The following is a 23538-nucleotide window of genomic DNA, read 5'->3' on the forward strand; positions in this document are numbered from 1 at the left end:
TCAATAGAAATGATGAGAAGGATAACGATGATGATTACCATCAACATGAAGATGATGATGATGATGACGAAGATGATTTATTGTTAACTGTTTCTATCTACTAAGGACCACATATAAATTATAATAGTTTAGAGAAATATGTTTTTTTTAGTGAAATATGCTTTGTTTTTCTTTTTCTAAATTCATATATTTTCTTTATTAAGTGAACGGTTCTATTTTATACAAAAAACTAAATTGGAATGCAAATATTGATGAAAGAGTCAAAAAGGCTACTGTAGCGCTTTTTACTTGTAAAAAGGCCATAGGATCAAAATGGGGCTTCTCCCCAAAAATAACCCACTTCGGTAATCAGGCCGATACTCATTTATGGAGCCGTCGTATGGTGGACCGCACTGGACAAGATGGTAAATCTAAATAAGCTCATCAAAGTCCAGCGGTCAGCAGGTATGTGCATCACAGGAGCACTTCGCTCAACACCAACCGCAGCACTGGAAGTGCTTTTAAACCTAACACCACTTGACATCTTCTCTAAAAAGGTGGCTGCCAACTCATGTGTAAGGCTTACAGCCACCTCTCAATGGACCAGTAACAAAACTGGACATACAACTATTCTAGACAATTTCAGATCTATTCCAGATCGCTTAGACTATACCACCCCAAAAATGGTATTTGGTAAAAGATTCTATGTGTCCATCCCTTCAAGATCCTCCTGGTAAGAATAGGGACCCCTGGAAGACGATGCGGTACACTTCTATACTGACGGTTCAAAGACCGATCACGGAGTTGGAAGTGGTATCTTTTCCGAACAACTGAATCTCAGTCTATCCTATAGACTTCCCAATCAATGTAGTGTATTCCAGGCCGAAGTAATGGCGATTAAAGAAGCACTATCCTGGCTCAAAGAAAACGTTATATCTTGTAAGGATATACGAATCTTCTCAGATAGCCAAGCCGCTCTTAAATCTCTAGCGTCTGTCTGCACAAACTCTCAAACAGTCCACGATTGTCGATCATCTCTGAAGGAGATGACGGAACAGTTTAACATTCACCTCATTTGGGTGCGGGCCACAGAGACATTCCGGGAAATTGCAAAGCCGATGAGCTCGCCAAAAACGGAACACTTCTGCCTTATGTTAGACAAAAACATCACATAGGAACACCACTTGCTACATGCAAATATCTTCTCAAGCAATATGCTCTAGAAACAACAAATGCTAGATGGTCACAAAGTACCACCTGCCTGGCAACCAAGCAAATATGGCCATGTATTGACTTAAAACGGTCAAAAAGCTTGATATCACTCAGCAGACAAAGTATAAGCTCTAGAATTGGAGTAATAAAGGGACACTGCCTCATAGGAAGACATGCTCTGAGGCTAGGGGTCTACACAAATGACTTCTGTAGAAGCTGCATGGACGAGGAGGAAGAGGAAACAGTCCAACACCTTCTATGTACATGTCCAGCACTCTCCATTAGAAGGAATTACTTTCTCGGTAATCCCTTCTTCGATAATACCAGTGAACTGGCAAATATTGACACAAAACGTCTCTCTAACTTTATTAAAAGTACAAAATGGTTTGTTTAAATTCATTACTCTCCCATGAGTAACCTCATTAGTGGTATCACAATGGACCCTTGAGGTCTACGTGTGTCAATGATATCTGGACAGCCACTCCAACCTAACCTAACCTATAATCGATTTTTTTCTAAAAATATATTTGTTTGGTATCGCGTTAGAATATATAATATACAATTTAATGCAAGTATCTAGCGTTATTGGTTCGTGAGATATTAAGGGTTAACTAAAATGTTCACTTTTTTTTTCAAATTGCTATATGGTAAAAAATCCACCCACTCAGTTTTCTTGAGAGCCATTCCTGTATTATTATATGTATGACAAAATCTATTTGAAGTCTATATCTCTACTCGTTCTTGAGCTTACGGACGTACGGACGCACGAACGCACGTACGTAGACACGCACGCACAAACATCTCTATATCTCTCTAAAAATATTTTATTTAGACTCTAGGGATGTTAAAACGTCGAGAAATGTCTAAATTTTCAATTCGACAAATCGGACCCATTACAATAACTTGGTATGGGAATTATTATTATTAAATAAAGAACAAGAATCTTCGTACAGTTAATTTTTTGCTTATTATCGTTGAAAAGGAACTAAACACTAGAGGACAACAAATTGTTAAACAACTACAAGGATCTCCTTTGTTCTTGATAACTTCCGGTAATCTGTGTCTCATCGAATTGACAAGCTTAGCGAATGGAAAAAATGTATTCCATTCGTTAAGTAGGATCCGATTTAGGTCATTCTTGTTGGCGATTGTATTCTGACGAATCTTTTTTTCTAGCTAATCCCACAGGCCACAGGTCCTCAATAGGTTTGAGATCTGGAGTCTGAGCCGGGTGTTTCACTTGCGTACTTACATTGGACAGCAACCATTTCTTTACCACCTTTGTCTTTGTATGTTTTGGATCATTGTATTGTTGAAAAGTAAGGTTGCTGCCAAGACCCAATTTTAGAGCACTTGAATGTGCTGCTGATTGGTCTCATTTCGTGAAACATTTCGTCCCTGAATTGTTGGGGGGTCGTATAATTCTTTAGTCTAGCGATGTTGACTCGTGTCATTCCGTTGGATCTTGGAACTAAGTGGTGGTCACGGGCAGGTCCGATTCAGGCGCCTCTTCTGCATCGCACATCGTGGTTTTGGTTGGTTAATTTAAAAAGCCAAAATTCTGGCAAACAAAGGCTTTTTCAGAAAAGAATTCAGAACTTCACTATTTTGCACACTATAAACTACTATAATTCGAAAATAACAGCGTCTTCGGTTTATTAAAACAGTACAGATTTATTCATTTTGCGATTCCAAAAGTAAACGTAAATAAAACACATATTAACTATAAAGCTCATAACGCTCCGAATTGACGGTAACAGTCGTTCCATCGTGGTTTTTGGAAGAAGAAGGGGTTCAATAACACCTCCAGACCAAAGATCGCATCAAACAGAGACTTTTTGTGGATGTAATGGCCTCTCTTCAATTAATTGAGGATTTTGTTTATTAACATACCCACCGAGTGATAACTGTGCTACATCACGTAAGAAGTCTCAGTTTGGCAATTTTTTTTTTTTATATATTATACGCGCACTCAAGGGGATATGAATACCCTTATCATGATAAATCACAGTGCGAGCAATTAAGAAGGGAGGATAGGATTAGAAAGGAGATACCGATGCACATTGGTTTTGAATGTGTGCATATTGTAATGAGTGGGAAACATTGAGTCTGGTAAAGCATTCCACATTCGTGTGGTGCGACTGAAGAAAGAATCTCTGTACTTTACAGAGTTATACAGAACGCATAAACAAATTTTACAACATAGTCATTATTGTCCGCTTAATTATTATTAATACTTTTTTTAAATGTTTTGCCACGACTTGTTATTTTCACTTCTAAAATAATATATCATGTTCTTGATCATCTGTTGAAAAAATTGTTTTAACTTCTATTGTTTTCGACAATAAATTCAAAGACACAATTTCAGCAGATCTCAGCCGAATTTCTACCAGAAAATTGTTTATTATTTGTATACAATCAACCAACCGTATCAACGCATAATTTTCACTTCATAGCAAATTTATTTATTTATTTATTATTTATTCATCAAGCAGAGACACAGCTCTTAAAGACTACTTAAAAATATTTAACAATATAGGTAAAAATATAACAAAATAAGTACATAAATACTAAATACTAACCACCGAGATTGAGACTTAGTAACAACCTTTTTTTAGAACAATATAAATTAAAATCTATGACATTACATAAAGAGTTAGCTTGTCTGAAACAGCGAGTTAAGGGTTCATTGGTTCCATAGTTAACCCTATGAAAAGGAACATAAAATAAACGATTATTTCGTAAAGTACGATTTGGAACGTGAAAACCCACTAACGAACGTAAATTAGGGCAATTGATTTTATAATTAATTAAATCGCTTACAAACATGACAATAAAATATTTACGGTGGGTTTCCAAGGATTTAATGCCTAATAACAGACAACTTGTTTTATATGATGGCATGTCGATGGCAATCTTTTTTTTCTGAAAACTTGGACAGAGCAAACCTATTTATTTCGTAGGAAAACAATATTGGAGACATACCACGGTAAAACATCATACTATGACATTTAAATGTGGATGTAAAAATTGGTATTTGTCACCTAATCGGTGGCTATTGGAAGACTTTTGACGGTTCGGCCAATATTGGAAGATCTTCCAATTGTGTATACTTAACTTAAAAAAAAAAACACTTTTTAAATGATAGGCTGATAATAAATGGAGGAGGCACGATAAATGGCTGTCGTAGAATCACCATTTTTGTAGTAGTTTTTAACAATTATTACTTTCAACTGACAAAAAAAATTGGTTCAATACCTTAGTTTGACAAATGTCGAATTCCAGCCCTACACTTTTGAATGGATAACCCGTAAGCTTGAATTTTTAAGAGAAAAGTTTTTATATACAAAAAATAAGTACGATTGTCCACTAATTGGAAATTGGAGGTCCTTTTCAAAAAACATCATCCAATATTTGTAATTGGGAGAAAGTTTTTGAGCAGGAAACACCAACAAAAGGTTTGCAGGATTTTGAAAGAATTTCAAAACTAAAAAAAAAACGAAAGACACTATGAAGTCATCGTTTGGCAAAATAACAAAAAATGAGTTCTATAGGTTAGGTTAACGTGGTTGTAGATTAGATTCCAAACACTTAGGCCAAAAGAAAGGTGCATTGTGATACCACATGAATCTAGAGAATTACTTCTTACTAGTGGAACCATTTTGAGCTTTTTATAAAGCGAAGAAGATATTTGATATCCTTTTTAGCTAGTTCACTGGGATTATCAAAAGAGTAGTCCGCCAGATGAAGTTTGCGTCTGAGTGAAAGAGCAGGGCAAGTGCAGAGGAGGTAAGAGATTGTTTCCTCTTCTTCTTCGTCCATACAGCTCCTACAGAAGTCATTTGAGGCTACACCAAGTCGTATTGCGTGTCTGCCTATAAGACAGTGTCCCGTAAGGACACCTATTAGGGAGCTTATATGAAGTCTGCTTTGGAATAACAAGTCTTTAGAGCGCTTTGGTCCAGTGAAGGCCATATTAGTTTTGTGGCTGCGCATGTTGGTAAGCTGTGCCACCTAGAATTTGCTATCGCAAAAGCTGTTTCTTTTAGCATGAGTTTACATGTAGCTATCGGTATACCTATCTCCTCCCTTTCAGGTGAAATAGACTTGACGGTTCCATTTTCAGCGAGTTCATCGGCTCTACAATTTCCGTGATGTCTCTGTGGCCCGGCGCTCAACATAGGTGAATGTTAAATTGCTGCGCGATCTCCATAAGAGACGATCGAAAATCGAGGGCCGTTTGAGATTTGGTTGAGACACCATCAAGAGATTTAATAGCAGCCTAACTGTCAGAGAAGATGCGGATATCAGAAGTTGATATCACGTTTTTTCTTAGAGTTTTATAGGAAGCATGAACAAATTTTACAACACTGTTGTCCGCTTCATTATTGTTCCACTTTTTACATGTACTTTATACCTACCAGAAAATTGTCTAACATTTGTATAAAATCAACCAACCGTATCAACGCACCATTTTCATTTCATAGCAAATTGGTATTTGTCACCTAATTGGAAGACTTTTGGCAGATCAGCCAATATTGGAAGATCTTCCAATTGCGTATATTCAACTTAAAAAACAATTTTTAATTGTTAACGGACGAGGCATAGTTATTATTACAATTTCAACTATCACCAGTTACGAAAGAAGCAGCATCTAGCTGAGGTCATGCGAACTTAAATTCAAAATTCACACACTTCTTTAATTCATTCCTTCATAATTTCTCAGACTATTAAATCAAATACTGCTTTTTAGGCCAAGGCCTTGCTATTGTACCTTAAAAATATTCAAAATAAATGAATTAGACGACGAAATTTTGTTTGTAATGAAGTTTATTTTATTAGCTCTTCTTTTTTTCACATGATAAATATTGTTAATCCAAACATAAAATTTTTTTGTTTGCTTCAAAATTGTAACTGTATTTTATTTTTGTATTTAAATAATTTCTTTTTATAAGCTTGTTTTTTTTTTATAGATAATCGCAAACAGAAGACATAGTTTAATTCTTAAAATACCTAAAAGCTAAACTACACACAAGCGTTGCATTTAAAAAGAATACAAAATTTTAATATGCTCACGCTTTTCAAATTGAACAAGACATGACGAAATACTACTTGTATATTCTTGTCAAACTAATTTTAATTTTTTAGATTAAACAAAAGAGGATCAATTATTGTGTACGTGTATGTATGTATGTATTTTAAAACTCTCTGCGATGATACTTGTCTGGGTCAAAGTATGAAGTAACTACAACGCGATCACTGAACTTACGACCAGTAAGTGCTTGCTGTGCCTTTTGGCAGTCCACCACTGAGTTGAATTCGACAAATACCTTGCCACAACCAGGCACATCGACTCCTTCTATCGGTCGAGGTATTTCAACACTGCGAACAACACCATATTTGTTGCATTCTTCCTTGATGTCCTCTAGAATATCTTCGTATTCATCTTCGTCACGCAATTCATCTGGTGTAACCATGTTCAGGAGACACAGTACCTCAGTTGGTGGACCTGATGTTCCAACCATTGACATTCCAGGTACCTATGAATAAGAAAAAAGACCAAATTGATTATCTTCATAAAATAGATCAGAGAGGTTATAACTTACTTGAATTTGTACAGGAGCAACGGTTCCACCCATTTGTGAGTTCTTAGCTCCCACACTGGCCCTTTGAACAATCAATTTCTTGTCACCCAATTGCATTCCATTTAATCCAGCAATAGCCTGATTTTTAATTAAATATTTTGAATTATTATAAAATTTACCAAAAAAAAGAAATCAAACGCTACAACTCACTTGATCTGTTATGCTATAGTCCACGTATTCTGCAAAAGCATAGCCCTTACTTAAACCTGTTGCGGCATCTTTAACCAGATTGAAGGCTCGTAATTGTCCAAAAGAAAGTAAAAGCTCTTTGACCTGTTGAAATGTTATAGAACCACAAACGTAAGTAATTGTTGAATACGAAATTTCGTAAATAAGAAATTAATTGATTTAATTAAAATACATTCTTTTAACAGGGAACTAATGGATATTGTTCTTTTTTCCTTTGCAGATTTCCTAATCAATTTTATTTTTCGGGCGTTTGATGTGCATTTAATATGGTGTCTTTGCTTAACAGATAATACATTGTACTTACAACACAGACATGAACAAATGAAAGCCTGCTCTAAAGAAAATCTATTTTTTTGCCTCCTGGTTGTTTCCAATCTTATCCTAATTCGGCTGTTGGATTCAACTTCGGTGCAGTGTCATTTTTTAACTTTTCAATAGCGTAAACATTTTAAATAAACTAAACATATTCTTCATGTGGCTCCTGAGGAAGGTTTAGGTTTATAATTTTTTGAGGTTTTAATTACAAAGTTTTAACTGCTAAAGGTTCGAAAAAATATCAAAGCTGTCTAGGAGATTTCATCTTAAATGCTTTCTTATCCGTTAGATACAAAGGATGATTTTTTAGCTACACACACTTCACTGTCAAACATCTTTAGTTTGGTCTAAAATTTAACTATGAACCGTCTTAAAAACGAACAACGCTTGCAAATTATTGAATTTTATTATCAAAATGCGTGCTCTGTTAAGAAAGTTTAATCGACTCACTGAAGCGGCTATTCGGGCTATTGTGACTAAATTTCGCGCCAAATTTACTTTGTCGGACATTAAATCACCAACACGCTTACGTATAGTGCGAAGGATTTAGGTGTGATGCCTTTTAAAATACTGCAATGTACAATTTTGGGTGAATGAGCTCTTGGAAAGTTGGCCGAAGATCCACTATTTTACTGAAAAATTGTGTTTAGCGACGAAGCTCATTTTTGGCTCAATGCGTATCAATGCATCCACAAAAATTCACAGTTTGGTACGGTGGCATCACTGGACCGTACTTCTTCAAAGAGTCTTCGAATCGTAACGTAACTGTGAACGGTGAGCTCTACCGTGAGATGATATCCAACTTTTTTTTGCCCAAAATGCAAGAGCTTGCCTTGCATGACATGTGGTTTCAACAAGACGGTGCCACATGCCACACAGCGTGTGCAACAATGGACTTTTTGAGAGGTGAGTTCGTTATACATTTTATTTCATGTTGGAGGCCGGTCAATTGGCCGCCTAGATCGTGCGATTTAACGCCTTTGGACTATTTTTTGGGGCTATGTTAAAGCTCATGTCTATACAGACAAGCCCCCTTTAATTGACGAATTGAAGCATTCATTCGTGAGATACCGGCCGAAATATTGGAAAAATTGGACTAAGCGGATGAACCATTTGGGCCATCAATTACATGAAATAATCTGCAATTATATGGACCGTTCTATCGATTCAAATAAAGATTATATACACTTTTCTGAATTGTATGTGTTTTTTTATTAAACTTTCCTATAGCTTACAAATAATCACCCTTTATAACCTAATTAATAATTATGAAGTGATACATAAGTGTAAAGCAAGTTATAGAGTACGGTTGCTCCCGGCTAACGTTAAATTTGTATCCTAAACTGTACCATATGATTACAAATCTAACATAAAAAGATAAACAAAACAAAAAATGGCTAACATAACACTCAACTTAAAACAAACAACATCCCTCTTAAATAATATTTAATTTAGGACAAGCAGAATCATTTTGCAATCTTCATAAATTATCTTATTTGCGAAATATTTTGTATTCGTTCTTTTCAGTATTTAACAGCAGAATCTCAAATTTTGCCTATTAAATCGTTCAAAGCAGTTTGAAGTTTCTTTTTTAAATAGAGCTTTCTGTAGTCACTGGCGGTATCGTCTACAAATAGGATTCCATTAGGACCATCACTCGAATAACCGAATGGAAAATTATATAAATAAATGTTAAACATAAGGGACCCAATATTGATCCCTTTAGAATTCGTGATATTATTTGAAAGGATCTGACTGTTCAGTTTTATCACATATTGATGACAATCGGTATTCATGAAAACTTAGAACACAAATTTTGGAAAGCATTTTTGATAGATTGCAAGATATTGAGACATCTGTGCCAACAAAATTTCCTCCAGTAATTTTATAGATTTCTCCAAAAGATTACCGTAAACATAATTTTCTGCTAAAAATGTTATGAACTGAAAACTTTCCCTTCATTGGATGTACTTAATCTTGTACTGTTAGAAGGAAGAATTTCCATCATCGCATGTAAAAATTTTAGCTGTGCTCATCCAATTTATGGAAGATTTTGCGGAAGGATCTTGATTTGAGGGCTTACAAAATCCAACTGGTGCTAGAATAGAGGTGGAACAATCATCAAACGCGTCGCACGTTTGGTGAATGGGCCCAAACCGTTTTTCACAAGAAAATGTTGTTCAGCGTTTGGAGTGAATGAACTGGAGTATCTGGAGCCATTAAATTCTCAAAAGGTTGCCAAAATTGTTTTCCAACTAAGACAACGTTTTTGGAAAGTTGACTGGAAAGTTAGCCAAGAAAAATCTCAACTATTAAGTCAAGTCCACTTGAGTCGAAATGACAGTTGATCATGTTTTTTAATTAAACTTTTTTTTTTATAATTTACAAGCACTCAAGGGGTTAGTGGTACCCTTTATATGTTTATATTTAAACACATTGCGAGCATTAGGAAAATAGGGAACGGCTTTAGGAGGAGATACCGGTGCACATTGGCCTTAAAGTTCTGAACACAAAAATGGGAGGGAAAAACAGAGTTGGCCAAAGAATTCCACATTCTTAATGTGCGATTTAAGAAAGAATCTCTATACTTGACAGTTTGCCGAAAATGAGCTCAAGAGTAAACTGTTGAGCGTTCTTAGAAGTGCGAGTATTACGGCTGAATCGTTTAAGGTGTGGAATGCAACTGGCTAATTCCATAGAACATTATTTGTAAAAATATCGATAAAACAACGAAAGGTATGAAACATTGCGGCGGTGTTCTAGCGATGTTAATGTTTCTAGTTCTATCGCCTATCATTTTGAAGCCTTTTTTTAGGGGCACCTGCCCAGATATGCGAATTATATTCAAGCTTTGGACGGATGAAGGCTTTGTAAATTACAGCCAGATCTTGCAACGTCGGAGAAATCCTAAGCACCTGGCAGCATTTTTGGCAATATCAAATATATGATCATTCCATAAAAGGTGATGTGTGATACACATACCGAGTCCTAACAGTTGATTAGTTTCCTGGATGCAAGTCCCACTCAAAAATAGAGGCATCAAGGGTGTGTAACGCTTTAACGACAGAAGAAAGCACTGAGTTTTCGAAGCACGGTTTCTGACTCCCCATTGGACAATGCTGTCAAGATCAGAATTTAATGAGCTTATCATACGCTGCCCTTTAAGTTCCACATCCGAAGGACAAGGATTTGATGCAAGTCCCACTCAAAAATAGAGGCATCAAGGGTGTGTAACGCTTTAACGACAGAAGAAAGCACTGAGTTTTCGAAGCACGGTTTCTGACTCCCCATTGGACAATGCTGTCAAGATCAGAATTTAATGAGCTTATCATACGCTGCCCTTTAAGTTCCACATCCGAAGGACAAGGATTTGAATCTAGAAACGAGTATGAGAAGCTGAGGGTACTGTCGTCGGCGAAACAGTTTAATGGATTAGAAGTGGCAGACATAAGATCATTTATGAATATAAGGAAGAGGGTCGGAGACAAAACGGAGCCCTGGGGAACACCATCATTTATTTTATGAATTTCAGTCTTAGAACCATCCAGTACAACTTGTATTGAACAGTTAGAAAGGTAATTTCTAATCCAACAAAGAAGAGATTCATCAATACCAAAAGCACGCATTTTCGATAAGAGAGCTTGGTGCCAAACTCTATCAAATGCTTTTGAAATATCAAGTGCAATAAACTTACTTTCTCCAAAACGATGTAAAGATTTGTTCCACTGTTCGGTGAGATAACCCATGAGATAACCAATGGGTCATTAAGAAGCTTCCGTTCTTCGAGATATTTCTTAAGCTGATAATTAATCATCGTTTCCATGACCTTGGAATGAAGATGACGTGAGTACTATTGGACGATAGGAAGAGGGAGAGGAGGATTCGACTTTTTTAGGGACAGGCTGGACAAATGCTATTTTCCATCCGCTCGGAAAGAGACATGTAGAGTAGGAAAGATGGAAAAGTTTACGCAGTGGTTTTGCCAGCGATGAAGAACACCTTTAGAACAATTGCTAACCCTACCAGCGGATTTGTGTATGTAAAGGTCTTTCAGTACTCTTGCAACTGCGCGAGTGCGAAAGATTTCTCCCATAGAATCACTCACGTTCTCAAGAACAGGAGGACTCATGACACCTTCCAGTACCGTCGAATTAACAGCAAACTGTGCTGCGAGAAAATTGGCTTTATCAATCGAGCTTACATATGGTGTGTCATTGTGGACGAGCGTTGGAACCGAGGATGACGTGGTGTTTAGAACCTTTTTTTACAAATGACCAGAAATGTTTACTACCTTTGGGACATTGTAGTATATTTTGCCTTAATTTCTGATCATTCAAAAATTTGGATCGTCGAATATGACCATTACAGGTCTTTCTAGCTTGTTTGAAAATATTTCGGTTTTCCTCAGACGGGTTGGCTTTATAACAACGGAAACTTACATCTCTGAACCTAATAACCTCTTTACAGCTCGAATCAAACCATGAGTTCTCTTTGGGCCTGATAGATTTTACCCTATTCGGGATAAAATTTCTCATTCCACTAAGAATTAAATTTGTAACCAAATCTGCTCTGGAATCCTCGTCACTATCGAGGAAGCATAGTAAACATTTAAAGTTCCTGAAGAACGATCTCAATCCCAGTTGGCTTTCTCATATTGCCAAACAGTTCTCATAGGAGTTTTTTTTTTAACTGGGATAAAAAAGCTGAACTTTATTACTTTGTGCCTTACTTATTTTCTACACAATTCTTTGTTTTGTATAAAAGGGTTCCTTGTCAAATTGTTAAACGATAAAGTAGTATTTTTTTTAAATACAAATTACAGGTCGTTTTTGGTAGTTTTTGCACGTTCAACTGAAGGTAAAGGTTAGTTCTTTAATTGAAATGCATGACACTTGTAAGACTAACTAGTTTCCTTAAACGTTAAAAGAACACAGTTGGCTGCACCTGCCCAGTCAAAGATATCGATATCCAACGAAGAAATCAATTTATTGAAGAAAACCACTTGGTGAGATCATTATTCTGCGTGAGAACTAGGGCCTAGTGACTGAAAACTCTCAACCATTCCTGTGTGCGAGTACTGTTGTCAGGGATCGAAGGGACCTACACTTTTAAGTCAAATCCGAACGGCAAATTTGAGAATTCCTCGCAAGAGGCAGTACCCGTGAAAAAAAACTTTAGATGTCATAGGCTGGGATCGAACCCAAAACCTCCCGCATGACAGTCCATCGCACTAACCATCATGCCACGGTTTCGATAGGTTTCGACACAACCATCTTTACTGACGGCTCAAAAATGGAGTGCGGAGTTGGTTCTGGGATCTTGAGTCCCTATATGTAGCCAAATCCTTTAGGCTTCCTGACTTTGCTAGCGTTTTTCAGGCTGAACTGCTGGCAATAAGGGAACCAAAACCGAAATGTGGCTATCTTTACAGACAGTCAGGCAGCTGTCAAAGCCATTAACTTGCAATGTCGCGAACCTGAATATTAACCTCGGTGTCACCCTGATCTGGGTTCCGGGCCATAGTGGTATCGTGGGAAATGAACGGGCTGACGAGCTAGCTAGGCAAGGATCGGCCCTTCATAGCTCACTTGCGGAAATGGTTAACATTCCTCTTGGTGCTATGAAGGGTAAAATCTTTTCTATCTACCAAACTGAATCAAACCGAATGTGGAGCAATTTACCCAACTGCATTATATCTAGGAAGATATGGCCCACCTATAACAAAACCCGTACAAACGATCTTCTATACAGGCCAAGGCAAGACAGCCAGCATTGTTGCGGTTTGTACCGAACATTGACCTATAGGACTTCATGCAGAGAAGTTGGGTATCTCTAACAACACCTTTTGCCGTAGCTGTAGTGACCAAAGAGAAAGTGAAACCATAATCCATTTCCTCTGCAAATGTCCTGCTTTGGCAAACACCAGAATGAAATGTTTTGGAAAACCATTCTTTGAAGAACTCGATGAGCTATCTGAGACAAAATTAGGGACCTAAACTTTTTTCTCAATGCGACAAAATGGCTCTAACATTATCGCTCTGAAGCTTCTCTATCAATCTATCCCTTTCAATCAAAGGTCAAACAAGTTTTTAGTATCAAAACGGCGCACTACAGCGCTAATTGGATCTCAGGCTTGGTTGCCTTGAGATCACCATTTCTACCTACCTACCTATTCGGCCTATTATTATTTCTGACATACAAACTCAAAAAGTGGTTGAAAATTGGGCCTCTCGACCACCGAAATCATAATGGTAAACTTTTATCTTTGTAATAAAACTAAATTCTTGATCATAATACAAAATAACATGTGTTTTATTTTTTCGTGAAAACCCGACACGTCTACAAAACACCCGTTATCATATTTGTTTTTTACAACGATGAGTTTATAGTACAAAATAATGAGCAATAGGTAGAACAAAGTGCCCATTCTTTTTTTGAATCAGTTAATTTTAACCAATTAAAGGTTCCCCAAACAATTCATCACAGACATTCTTTTGTTCATCATAGTTTTACATTTTTGTTTGTAGAGATTTAGATAATTCCGCAAAAATAATATTTTTTCTTTTTAAATGCGACTTCAAATATGGAATAACGCCAAACTAGAATGAGCCAACTATTAAGCTAAAGTGTTCTTACTTATTTACCTACATCTTTCAGTTATTAAAAATCATCTCCGTATTTTCATTTGTTTTTCTAATCTTATCTGTTAAGCAAAGACACCAAAAATTAAGCATTATCCGACTTGTGTAGCAACTTTACTCACCGTTTACACCCTCATATTGTTTTTAGTTTTGTTTATTTTTGTCCTCTTTTCTACATAATTTCAAAATCCCTCGCGTAGCTAATAAAAAAAACACAACGGTTAAGCTATCCTAAATAATTCGATGGCTTTTCCTGAAACTTACAGCAACATACAAAATTTAATGTAGCAGATGTTTTGTTTTTTGTTTTGTTGAGGGCTTGAATTGTTATACATTTTATTATGTTGTTACTCAAAGAATTACAAAAAAAAATACTGCGGGTTGGCTGAAATTGTTTTTGTTTTGTTTAATTTATTTATTTTTAACTTGCCTTGTTGCGGTTTAGTTTTATGCATATTTTCTGGTTGAAGAATCAATCTTTAAAACAGCATTATATTGTGTACTATGGTTACAACGCATAAAACAGGGGAAGGAAGAGCATCGCGCAACCTAAGCTACAACAACACAATGAAACAATTAATATCAGTATCGTTTGAATTTTTTTGGTTTTGATTTTAAAATTAAATATTGTTTACTTTTTTTTTTTTGATGCTGTAAAATAGAAAATAATAAAACAATTCCTGAAACAAGTTGCTGAAAAATTAAACAGCTGCAAAAAAGAAAAGAGTATGTTTTTTTACCGTTTTAGTTTTGTTCTTTTTTGTTTTTATCTGTTATAATTATTGTATCTTGGAACCTGTAAACCGCTAAAGAAAACATAAGACATACATGATTCGAATTTCCAAATCAGATGAAGTCAAAACGGAATTATTTCTTATTTTATCTCCGTGGCGTGTTATAATAAACTCATTTGCGCGTCCTAGTTTTACATAGCTGCTGCCTGCTGCTAGGAATACTAATGTGTAATGAATGCGAAGCAATCAATTTTTAGCTTGTTCTCGATATATTCCGAATGTATGGTTATATCAATAGCAAAACATAAATTAAGATACTTACTTATCCTTGAGAGACAAGTTTTGATTTGTATGGTTTTAAAATACACAAATAATCCGAGTCTAATGAATCTTAAAACAAAGTAAAGTATTATAAACGTTTGGATCACTAAATGACCAAGACATTATTAGGATGGTTTAAACAAATGTATATATTTAAGATATTCCATTTTTTATGTGGAAGTTTCTTAACTTAAAATTTCATCTTAATTCATTTTGGTTTTCTGAAAACCGATCAAAATATTGTTCTGTTCAAAAAAAGAAGTAAAAGACGTTTAAGAATACATTTCCATTGGTTTTGCTATTGATACACACTGTACCAGTAAATTAAAACCAAACCACGTTTTATAGCCCTAATTTATTTATTCTAGTTTTTTGTCTTCCAATTCTTGGTGTCATTGAAAATGAAAGATCGTCGAATATAAATCTCCATTAAGTACCAATTTTAGACTATTTACTTCTTGCATTACTCAAACTCAAACCGATCGTTGACTGAATTTAAATATTTTCGACATTGATTGCTTCACATTTTTTTACAAAAGTATTCTGAATAAAATAAACAACATATCACCCTGAAAACAAGAAGAACCTCTTCTAACAACAATTTCCGCCAATCTTTGCTTTGATCTAGTTAACACCGATGAATCGACTGCTATACACAAACAGAATAAAATAATATTCAAATCGGAAGTAAACATTATTTTTTAATGGAAAATCAAATCCCTGATGAAAGGAAATTATAAGAATAGTAATTATTCCAAATTTGAAGAAAACATTTCTGGCCCTGGGTTCGTTTTACTATGGTTCTATTTTTATATCATGAAACGTTGGAAAAATGTAGTCAACTCCACCTTAAGTTTGATTTTATTGTGTTCAAAGTAGAAAAATACTACTTAGAAAAGGATGGTAGAATTTTAACTGAAACAGACATTTTGAATTGCCATTTGTCAAAACATATTAGTACCCCACTATATAAAAGGGAATATCTTTACCAATGACGGATCCGGGGGGAGGGTAGTTAACGTTGGGCTCATGACTCCCTTTAGACCAAGAACACAATATGAATCGGAAATCCAGGCCTATTCCAATTGCGCCACTCAAATTCATCACCTTTTATTCAATGGAAGATCCGGTTATAAAGCTTATACAGTTTAGTTAAATAAGCAAACATTTCATCTACAAGTTTGTTAGTAAATAAACGATTTTCACTTAAAATTGGTTTGTCGACCAAAAACAACTGAAATCTTTGTAATAATCTTAAAGAAAAATTTGGTTCAATTTGTATTTGATAGATACCCCAAATCCTATACAATGCCAAGCAGGGGTGTTGCAGGGGTAGCATGCCCCAGTAATATATTTCGCTGTTAGTAGGTCGTACAATCTATTCAATAAAACTTGTCTTGGCCGTGTACAGTGGCAAGAGAAAAATAAAGGGTCATTTTTTAGCTATTATCTTATTGGAAACACTGGTTTAAACAGCTGACAAACGTTTCGTGTTTTGTTTCACTGTCGAAAATCTTCAGTTTAGTCTATAATTTAACCATGAATCGTCTTACAAACGAACAACGCTTGCAAATTATTGAATTTTATTATCAAATGCTCTCTTAAGAAAGTCCAGAATTGTTTTGTTGGAAGTTGTCATAAATCATCATATATGTATATATATTCTAATTGAATTAAAATATTTGTTTTATAAATAAAAGATTATTAACAATTTTAAGGGAAGAACGAAACTTTCTAACATTTCTCCGAAGTTCTCGGTTTGAGGATTCTCTTATTCCTCTGCTAACAATTGGAATAAGAAGTCCAATGCTGTCCTTTTCAAAAAAAAATTACACAAATTAAACAATTAGTAATTCTATTTAGGGGATTTGATTAAACACATTTTATGCATCAAAACAATTTATCCTAAACTCTCAAGGATTGGCCGAACACATTCAAAGGTCCAAAAATACGTTACAAATATTGGTAAGAAGGTACGTCCCTAAAGAAAGAGGACGAACAAAAATCTTTTCTCAGCAAGACAAATGAGTCATTTTAAGAAAATTCAGAGATAACCCCAAAACGAGTGTACCAAACTTGGCGGCCGAAATGACGACACTTATTGAAAGACTAATTTCGTCGCATTCTTCTGAAGAATCATTTAAACGGCAAGGTTGCTCGGAAAAAAAAAACTCTTACATATTTCCAAAATTAATAAGCGAGAACGCCTTGAGTTCCCTAAAAAGCCCCTCAACATATCCCAACGTTTCTGGAACGATGTTTTGTTCTCGGACAAGACCAAAATTAACTTATTAGGGTCTGACGGAAAGCAAATTGTTTGGAGAAAGTCCAATAATCAGTTCAAAACAGAGAATTTGCTTGCTACTGTTAAGCATTTGGGAGGAAATGTTATGTTATGGGGCCAATGGTGGCAAAAGTGACTGGGAACTTTAAATTTATTGACACAATCATGGACAAGTGGACATTTTTCGACGTTCTAAAAAAAAATATTTGACAGTCTGCAGATAAACTGAATTTATCAGAGACCGTGCACTTCCATCTGCTTTCTCAAACTAGCCGTTCGGATTCGGCATTAAACTGTAGGTCCCTTCCATTCCTGACAACAGTACTCGCACACAGGAATGGTTGAGAGTTGTAAGTCACTAGGCCCTGGTTCACAACGGACTGTTGCGCCACCCCATTTGATTTTTTGTGCACTTCCATCAAGATAACTATTTAAAATACACATTAATTGTTGTGAAGGAATGGTTGCTGTATAATTCCATAAACCAGCTCAAGACCCCACCTTAGTCACCGGACCTCAATCCCATCCAAAATTTGTGGGAACAAAATAAAGAGAAGGTTGCAGAATTGCAACCCAACCAACAAAAGTCAATTGAAAGGGAAGATCACAGAAATTTGGGAAAATATACCCCCGTCTTTTACTAACAAATTCTTGAATCAATGCCGCTGCGACTATAAGCTATCATACGGCTAAAGGTGGCCATACAAAATATTAAAATTTAAATTTGACCACTAATTAACATTTTTTTATGCTTTGAATTTCAAGTGTTCGCTTAATTTTGTGCCATGAATTTCATGATTTTTTTTAAATTTTGGATTAATTGTTTTTCCTCTTGTTTATTTAACATAAAATATTAACAAAAAACATAACATTTGAAACATTTAAAACAACAAAACATTTTTTTTTTTGCTGGTGTACGCTCAATTTTGAAAGTAACTGTATATTTTATGTTTTATTTACTTTACAGAACAAATAAAAACATAAGAGCTTATACAAATTCTAACAATCAACTGAATTTTGTATTTACTGATGTGATATTATATGTCAGCAGCTTTAATTTCACTTGAGGTGATTTCGAAAAGTGTCCGAAGTTATGGAATCGATCGAATGGTACAAACCTGAGAATAATTTTACTCGGTTTTCAATTGAGATTTTATTTTTATTTTACTCATTTTGGAAACATTTTTAAAAAGATATTAGAGTGACAAAATTAGTTTTTACCAACTCTTAATATTTTCCTTTTTTGCAACAATCCTTGAGGCAATTTTTACCAGCTGTCTTTACCTGGTCCATGTTCCCTCGGCATGGAGAGAAGTTAATGTTGTTTTTATACCTAAAGCAGGTAAATGCTCCTAAGTCAATCCTAAAGATCTACGACCTATAAGTCTATCATCATTCCTTCTTAAGACCCTGGAAGGATTGATTGATATCCATTTAAGGGCACGTATCGATACAAGACTTCTGTCTTCGTCTCAACATGCCTACTGTAAAGGTAAATCGATGGAATCAGCGTCTTAATATCCTAAAAGAACATTTACAAAATGCCTTAGACAGACTAATACTTTGGGCTGATCGGTGTGGACTAGGTGTTAACCCACACAAAACCGATCTGGTGTTATTTTCGAGGAGATACAAAATTCCATTTGTCAACCCCCCTTATATTAAAGGAATCCAATTAAAATTCTCAGACGAGGCTAAATACCTGGGTCTTGTCTTAGACAAAAAATTAAATTGGAAACGCAACGTACAGGAAAGAGTCAAAAAGCTACTGCAGCTCTCTTATCTTGCAAAAAAGCTATTGGTAATAAATGGGGTTTACAACCCAGAATAACGCCTTGGCTATACAAAACGGTAATCAGACCTATTTTAATGTACGGTGTGGCAGTATGGTGGACTGCTTTAGAGAAAGGTATAAACAGGGATAAGTTAAATAAAGTCCAACGTTGAGCTTGCCTATGTATAAGCGGATCGCTTCGCATGACCCCATCTGCAGCACTGGACACCTTGCTCTACCTCAACCTCTTGACATATTTAGCAAACAAATAGCTGCAAGCTCTGCTATTCGCCTCAATGCTTCGTCGCAGTGAACTAACAACAACATTGGCCACTCCGTAATTCTAAGGTACTCAGAATCAATCCCAAAGCACACAGACTACACAATCCCCCAACTACAATTCGACAGAAACTTCCAGATTTCTATACCTACGAGATCTTTTTGGGAGGATAGGACATTCTTGGAGGATGAGTCAATCCATGGTTCCAGATGGTTTAAAAACCAAAGAAGGGGTTGGTGGGGGTGTGTACTCTGAACGACTGAAATTAAGTCTCTGATTCCGCCTTCCAAATCATTGTAGCGTGTTCCAGGCGGAACTTTTGGCGATTAAAGAAGTCTTGTCTTGGCTCAAAGAAAATGTGATATCAACATCTGATACCCGTATTTTCTCAGATAGTCTGGCCGCTATCAAATCTCTGGACTCTGTCTCTACAAACTCTATAACAGTCCATAACTGTCGATCATCTCTAATGGAGATGGCGCAACAGTTTAATATTCACTTTTGCTGGGTGCCGGGCCATAGAGACATTCCAGGTAACTGTAAGGCAGATGAACTCGCCAGGAACGGTACAGTACAGCCCATCCCACCACGTTTGGCAAGTACTGGCATACCAATCGCTACGTGTGAACTGTTGCTAATGCAAGACGCTGTGAGGAGGGCAGGCACCAGGTGGAACAACATCACCACGTGTCAAGTCACAAAAAACATCTGGCCAACACTGGATTTAAAACGTTCAAGGTGCTTGCTCTCTAAGCAGATCGCATATAAGCTCGATAATAGGTGTCATAACCGGACACTGTTTAATAAGAAAGCACGCCACGAAACTAGGCGTATTCTCAAATGACTTTTGCAGAAGCTGTATGGACGAGGAAGAGGAAGAAACGGTTCTTCATCTTCTCTGCACATGCCCTGCTTTAGCTCGAAAACGCAAGAATTACCTAGGAGAATTCTTCTTTAACGATCTAAATCATATCGGTATAATCAGCCTCTCACGTTTCGTAAGGGACTCAAGCTGGTTCTATTGAGCTTAGGAGGAAGCCTAAAGATTTATGTGGTATCACAATGGGCCATTAAAATGGCCTAAGTGTGTCCGTTTCCATCTTGGACAGCCACTATAACCTAACCTAATATTTTTCTTAGGTTTGTATTATTTGTAAAACTAACCTAAATTTTATTTGAAGTCGCTTCAGTTTGGGTTCAACCGAAATTTTCACTTTTTTTTTTACAAAATGTTGAAGTAAAAAATAAATAAATTGGGTGGCGCGACAGTCCATTGAGAACCAAGGCCTAGTGACTTACAACTCTCAACCATTCCTGTGTGCGAGTAATGTTGTCAGGAATGGAGGGGACCTACAGTTTATATGCCGACTCCGAACGGCTAATTTTGAGAAAGCACTTTTTCATGACAATAGTTACTCTTGGAGAATTTGTCAATTCCTCGCAAGAGGCAGTACCCGTGAAAAGACTTTAGATGGCATAGGCAGGGATCGAATCCAAGACAGTCCAACGCACTAACCATCATGCCACGGGTACCACTACAATGTTAAAGTAACAAAAAAAAATAATACATGTTCAATTTTTTTTATAAATGTTCTTTCTGCATCTTTGGTGTTATTATCTGTAACAAAATACATTTGAAGTCGATATCGCATATTCAGATATGGCCGACAAAAAATCGTCGAGAAATATCAACATTTTCAATTCGATAAATCGGTTATTGGACCTATTACAAAACTTTGGGATGTTTCAAAGTGATTCCAGATGAATTTTAATTTTTTTAAAAACTGAAAAACGACAGAAGTTTCCTCAGCATGAAACTTAGGTAATGATTTCCACAAAAAACACTCTCTAAACAACTTACTTCGCTAAAATTCTAAATTATATAAAAAGGGCTTTTCACTCGATGTAGCCGCTTAAAGATATTCTAAAAATTCATTAGATGGGTACTTTGAAGTTAAAAAAAAACTTTTCATTATTTAAAAGGAGTTTCTTTCCTATACTATTTTTCCATGAAATGACGTTTATATAAAGAATTTAATATAAACTCCAAGGATTTGGAACTTAAATTGAACTTTAACGTAGGTCACACGGATTTAGACTTACAATAGGGAGTGAATAGGAGCGCACGGACCAAAGACGGAGAGCTTGATATGAAAACTAATTATTCAAAGCAAAAAAGATGATATCATGATACCAGCACTTTAAATAGATTCCACCACCTACCTACCCAAAAAAAAAAGGAACAAAAATGTCGTCATTGGTGTCAACTAGGCCATTTAGCAAATAAACCGAAATGATTGGGAAAAATACATTCATAAAAACATTTAAGAGAGCTGCAAATGAAAGGTACCATTAGGCTCTGCATTTTGTTTACCTAAAGAACCTGCAAAACAACAATCCACTCAAAGGCAAAGGTAAAAATTAGGAACACTAAAAAAGGACAATAATTATATTCTATTTCCCATTTTGTTGCTTTGGTTGCACATTCGTTCGTTTGGTTTTGTTGCTTTGGATGGATTCACCTATGAAAATGGGAATCCCAGGCCACCTTTAACCTTGTCCATTAGGCATTTATAGCTATTTTAGTTTAAGTTTGTTACGCTGTAATCTAAACTGAACACAACATCGCACACGAACCTAAGTCGTTAGCGTGGAAGCACTTACCTGATCTTCGTTGAGATAATTGGGAAGGCCACCTATGAAGATTTTGTGCGGCGAATCTGGAACAACCGTAGAAATGACACCAGCTGAAAAAAAAAACAAGAAAATTGTCAAGAAAAGTCCTGAAGCAAAGTTGACTTAAAAACAATCTTAAAACTTACAATGGAATTCATTTGCCGGTGCATTTATGGGTTGGCTGTCGGTCATGCCCGGCATTGGCTGATAATCGTGTGGACGACGTATCTTCAAACTTTGACCCTTAAAGTTAATTCCATCGAATGCCATTGCTTGGGTTGTCTCATCAATGGACCTGAACTCGAGAAAAGCAAAATTCTTATCCAAATTTATTTGACAAGCAAGCACCGGATTGCCGGCAGCTTGTGCCAAGCCTGATAGGTGCATTTGTTGATTGAAGAATTCCATCATCTCCTCTTCCGTCACACCGAACGGAATGTTACCAACGTACAGCCGCCGAGCCTGTCTTGTAATTGTCGACCCAACAACGGGTACAGCTGCCTGAGGTGTATCTGCAACAACATTAGCCGGAATCTGTCCGGCTGCTTGCATAGCTTTGTATTGAAGTGGGGTTATGTGCTCGAAGCCCGGTGGTGGGACGTCCCAATATAGAGATGGCTTGCGACGGCGAGATCTGTGGCCTGGACGATTGCGGGAACGGGAGCGTTTACGATCACGGGACCGTGACCTGGATGATCGTCGGCGTTGGTTATCCCTCGACCGAGAACGGTGTCGGCGTCTATCGCGGTCTGTGTTGCCATAAAATCGATATTTTCGTTAGTAATATGATGAATTTTAGTTTCACAAAAATAAGACACTTACCATCGGCACCCATTGTGTAAAATGTTTAGAATAAGAGATTTTATTTTTTTTGAGAAAATTGTAAGTTTTATGTTGAAAAGTTATGAGAAAACAACTGCAATCGAAATTAAAAATATTTTTCACACATAAAACGCACTAAATTAACAAGATGGCTTCTCGTTTTTCTAGCTGGTAAAGAAAAAGTGCGAAGAGAACGAAAATTGAAGAACGAAAAACGGAATCGGAATGGAAAAACGAGTATCGAAGTGTTTCATTTTCAGTGGGGGCGTAATTAAATTACTACGAGACTCGCTTAAGGGCATGTAAGCATTGACTTTGTACATGAAATGGAATAGTAAGATTATGAAGAGGAACGAACGACGCGTCCTTTGAGAGGCTTGAAAAAGAAGCGTTTTGTCCTCTTTTTTTTATAGTTTTAAAGAATAACGATTGGAAAAAATTAAACTTGACCAAAGAATAGAAATAACAGAAAAGTTATATGAAAATGAAGTAGGAAATCGAGATAGATAATCAAAAGAAATGTTTGTGATTATTTGTAAATGCATTCAGTTCAGTAACTTTCTCATTTGCTGTAAAAAGTTCTGACATTTTGACCTCTCGGAAACTAGTAGTAATTTAAAGTTGAACTAAACAAACAAACATTCAACGCTCAAATTAATTTTATTT

General features: G+C 36.1%; 1 protein-coding gene across 1 annotated transcript; it reads right to left on the minus strand.

Moving 5' to 3' along the window:
• Nucleotides 1-6147: 6147 nt before the first annotated feature.
• Nucleotides 6148-23060, minus strand: LOC129944711 (splicing factor U2AF 50 kDa subunit). Its single transcript, XM_056054347.1, has 6 exons — nucleotides 22873-23060; nucleotides 22197-22799; nucleotides 22039-22121; nucleotides 6987-7109; nucleotides 6798-6914; nucleotides 6148-6731 (listed from the first exon to the last, which is right to left on the minus strand). Exons 1-6 carry the CDS (start codon nucleotides 22883-22885, stop codon nucleotides 6390-6392), a joined length of 1281 nt encoding a protein of 426 aa, XP_055910322.1. The 5' UTR covers nucleotides 22886-23060; the 3' UTR covers nucleotides 6148-6389.
• Between the last annotated feature and the right edge of the window lie 478 nt (nucleotides 23061-23538).

This window comes from Eupeodes corollae, chromosome 2 (assembly GCF_945859685.1).
Source record: "Eupeodes corollae chromosome 2, idEupCoro1.1, whole genome shotgun sequence".
Taxonomy (NCBI): domain Eukaryota; kingdom Metazoa; phylum Arthropoda; class Insecta; order Diptera; family Syrphidae; genus Eupeodes; species Eupeodes corollae.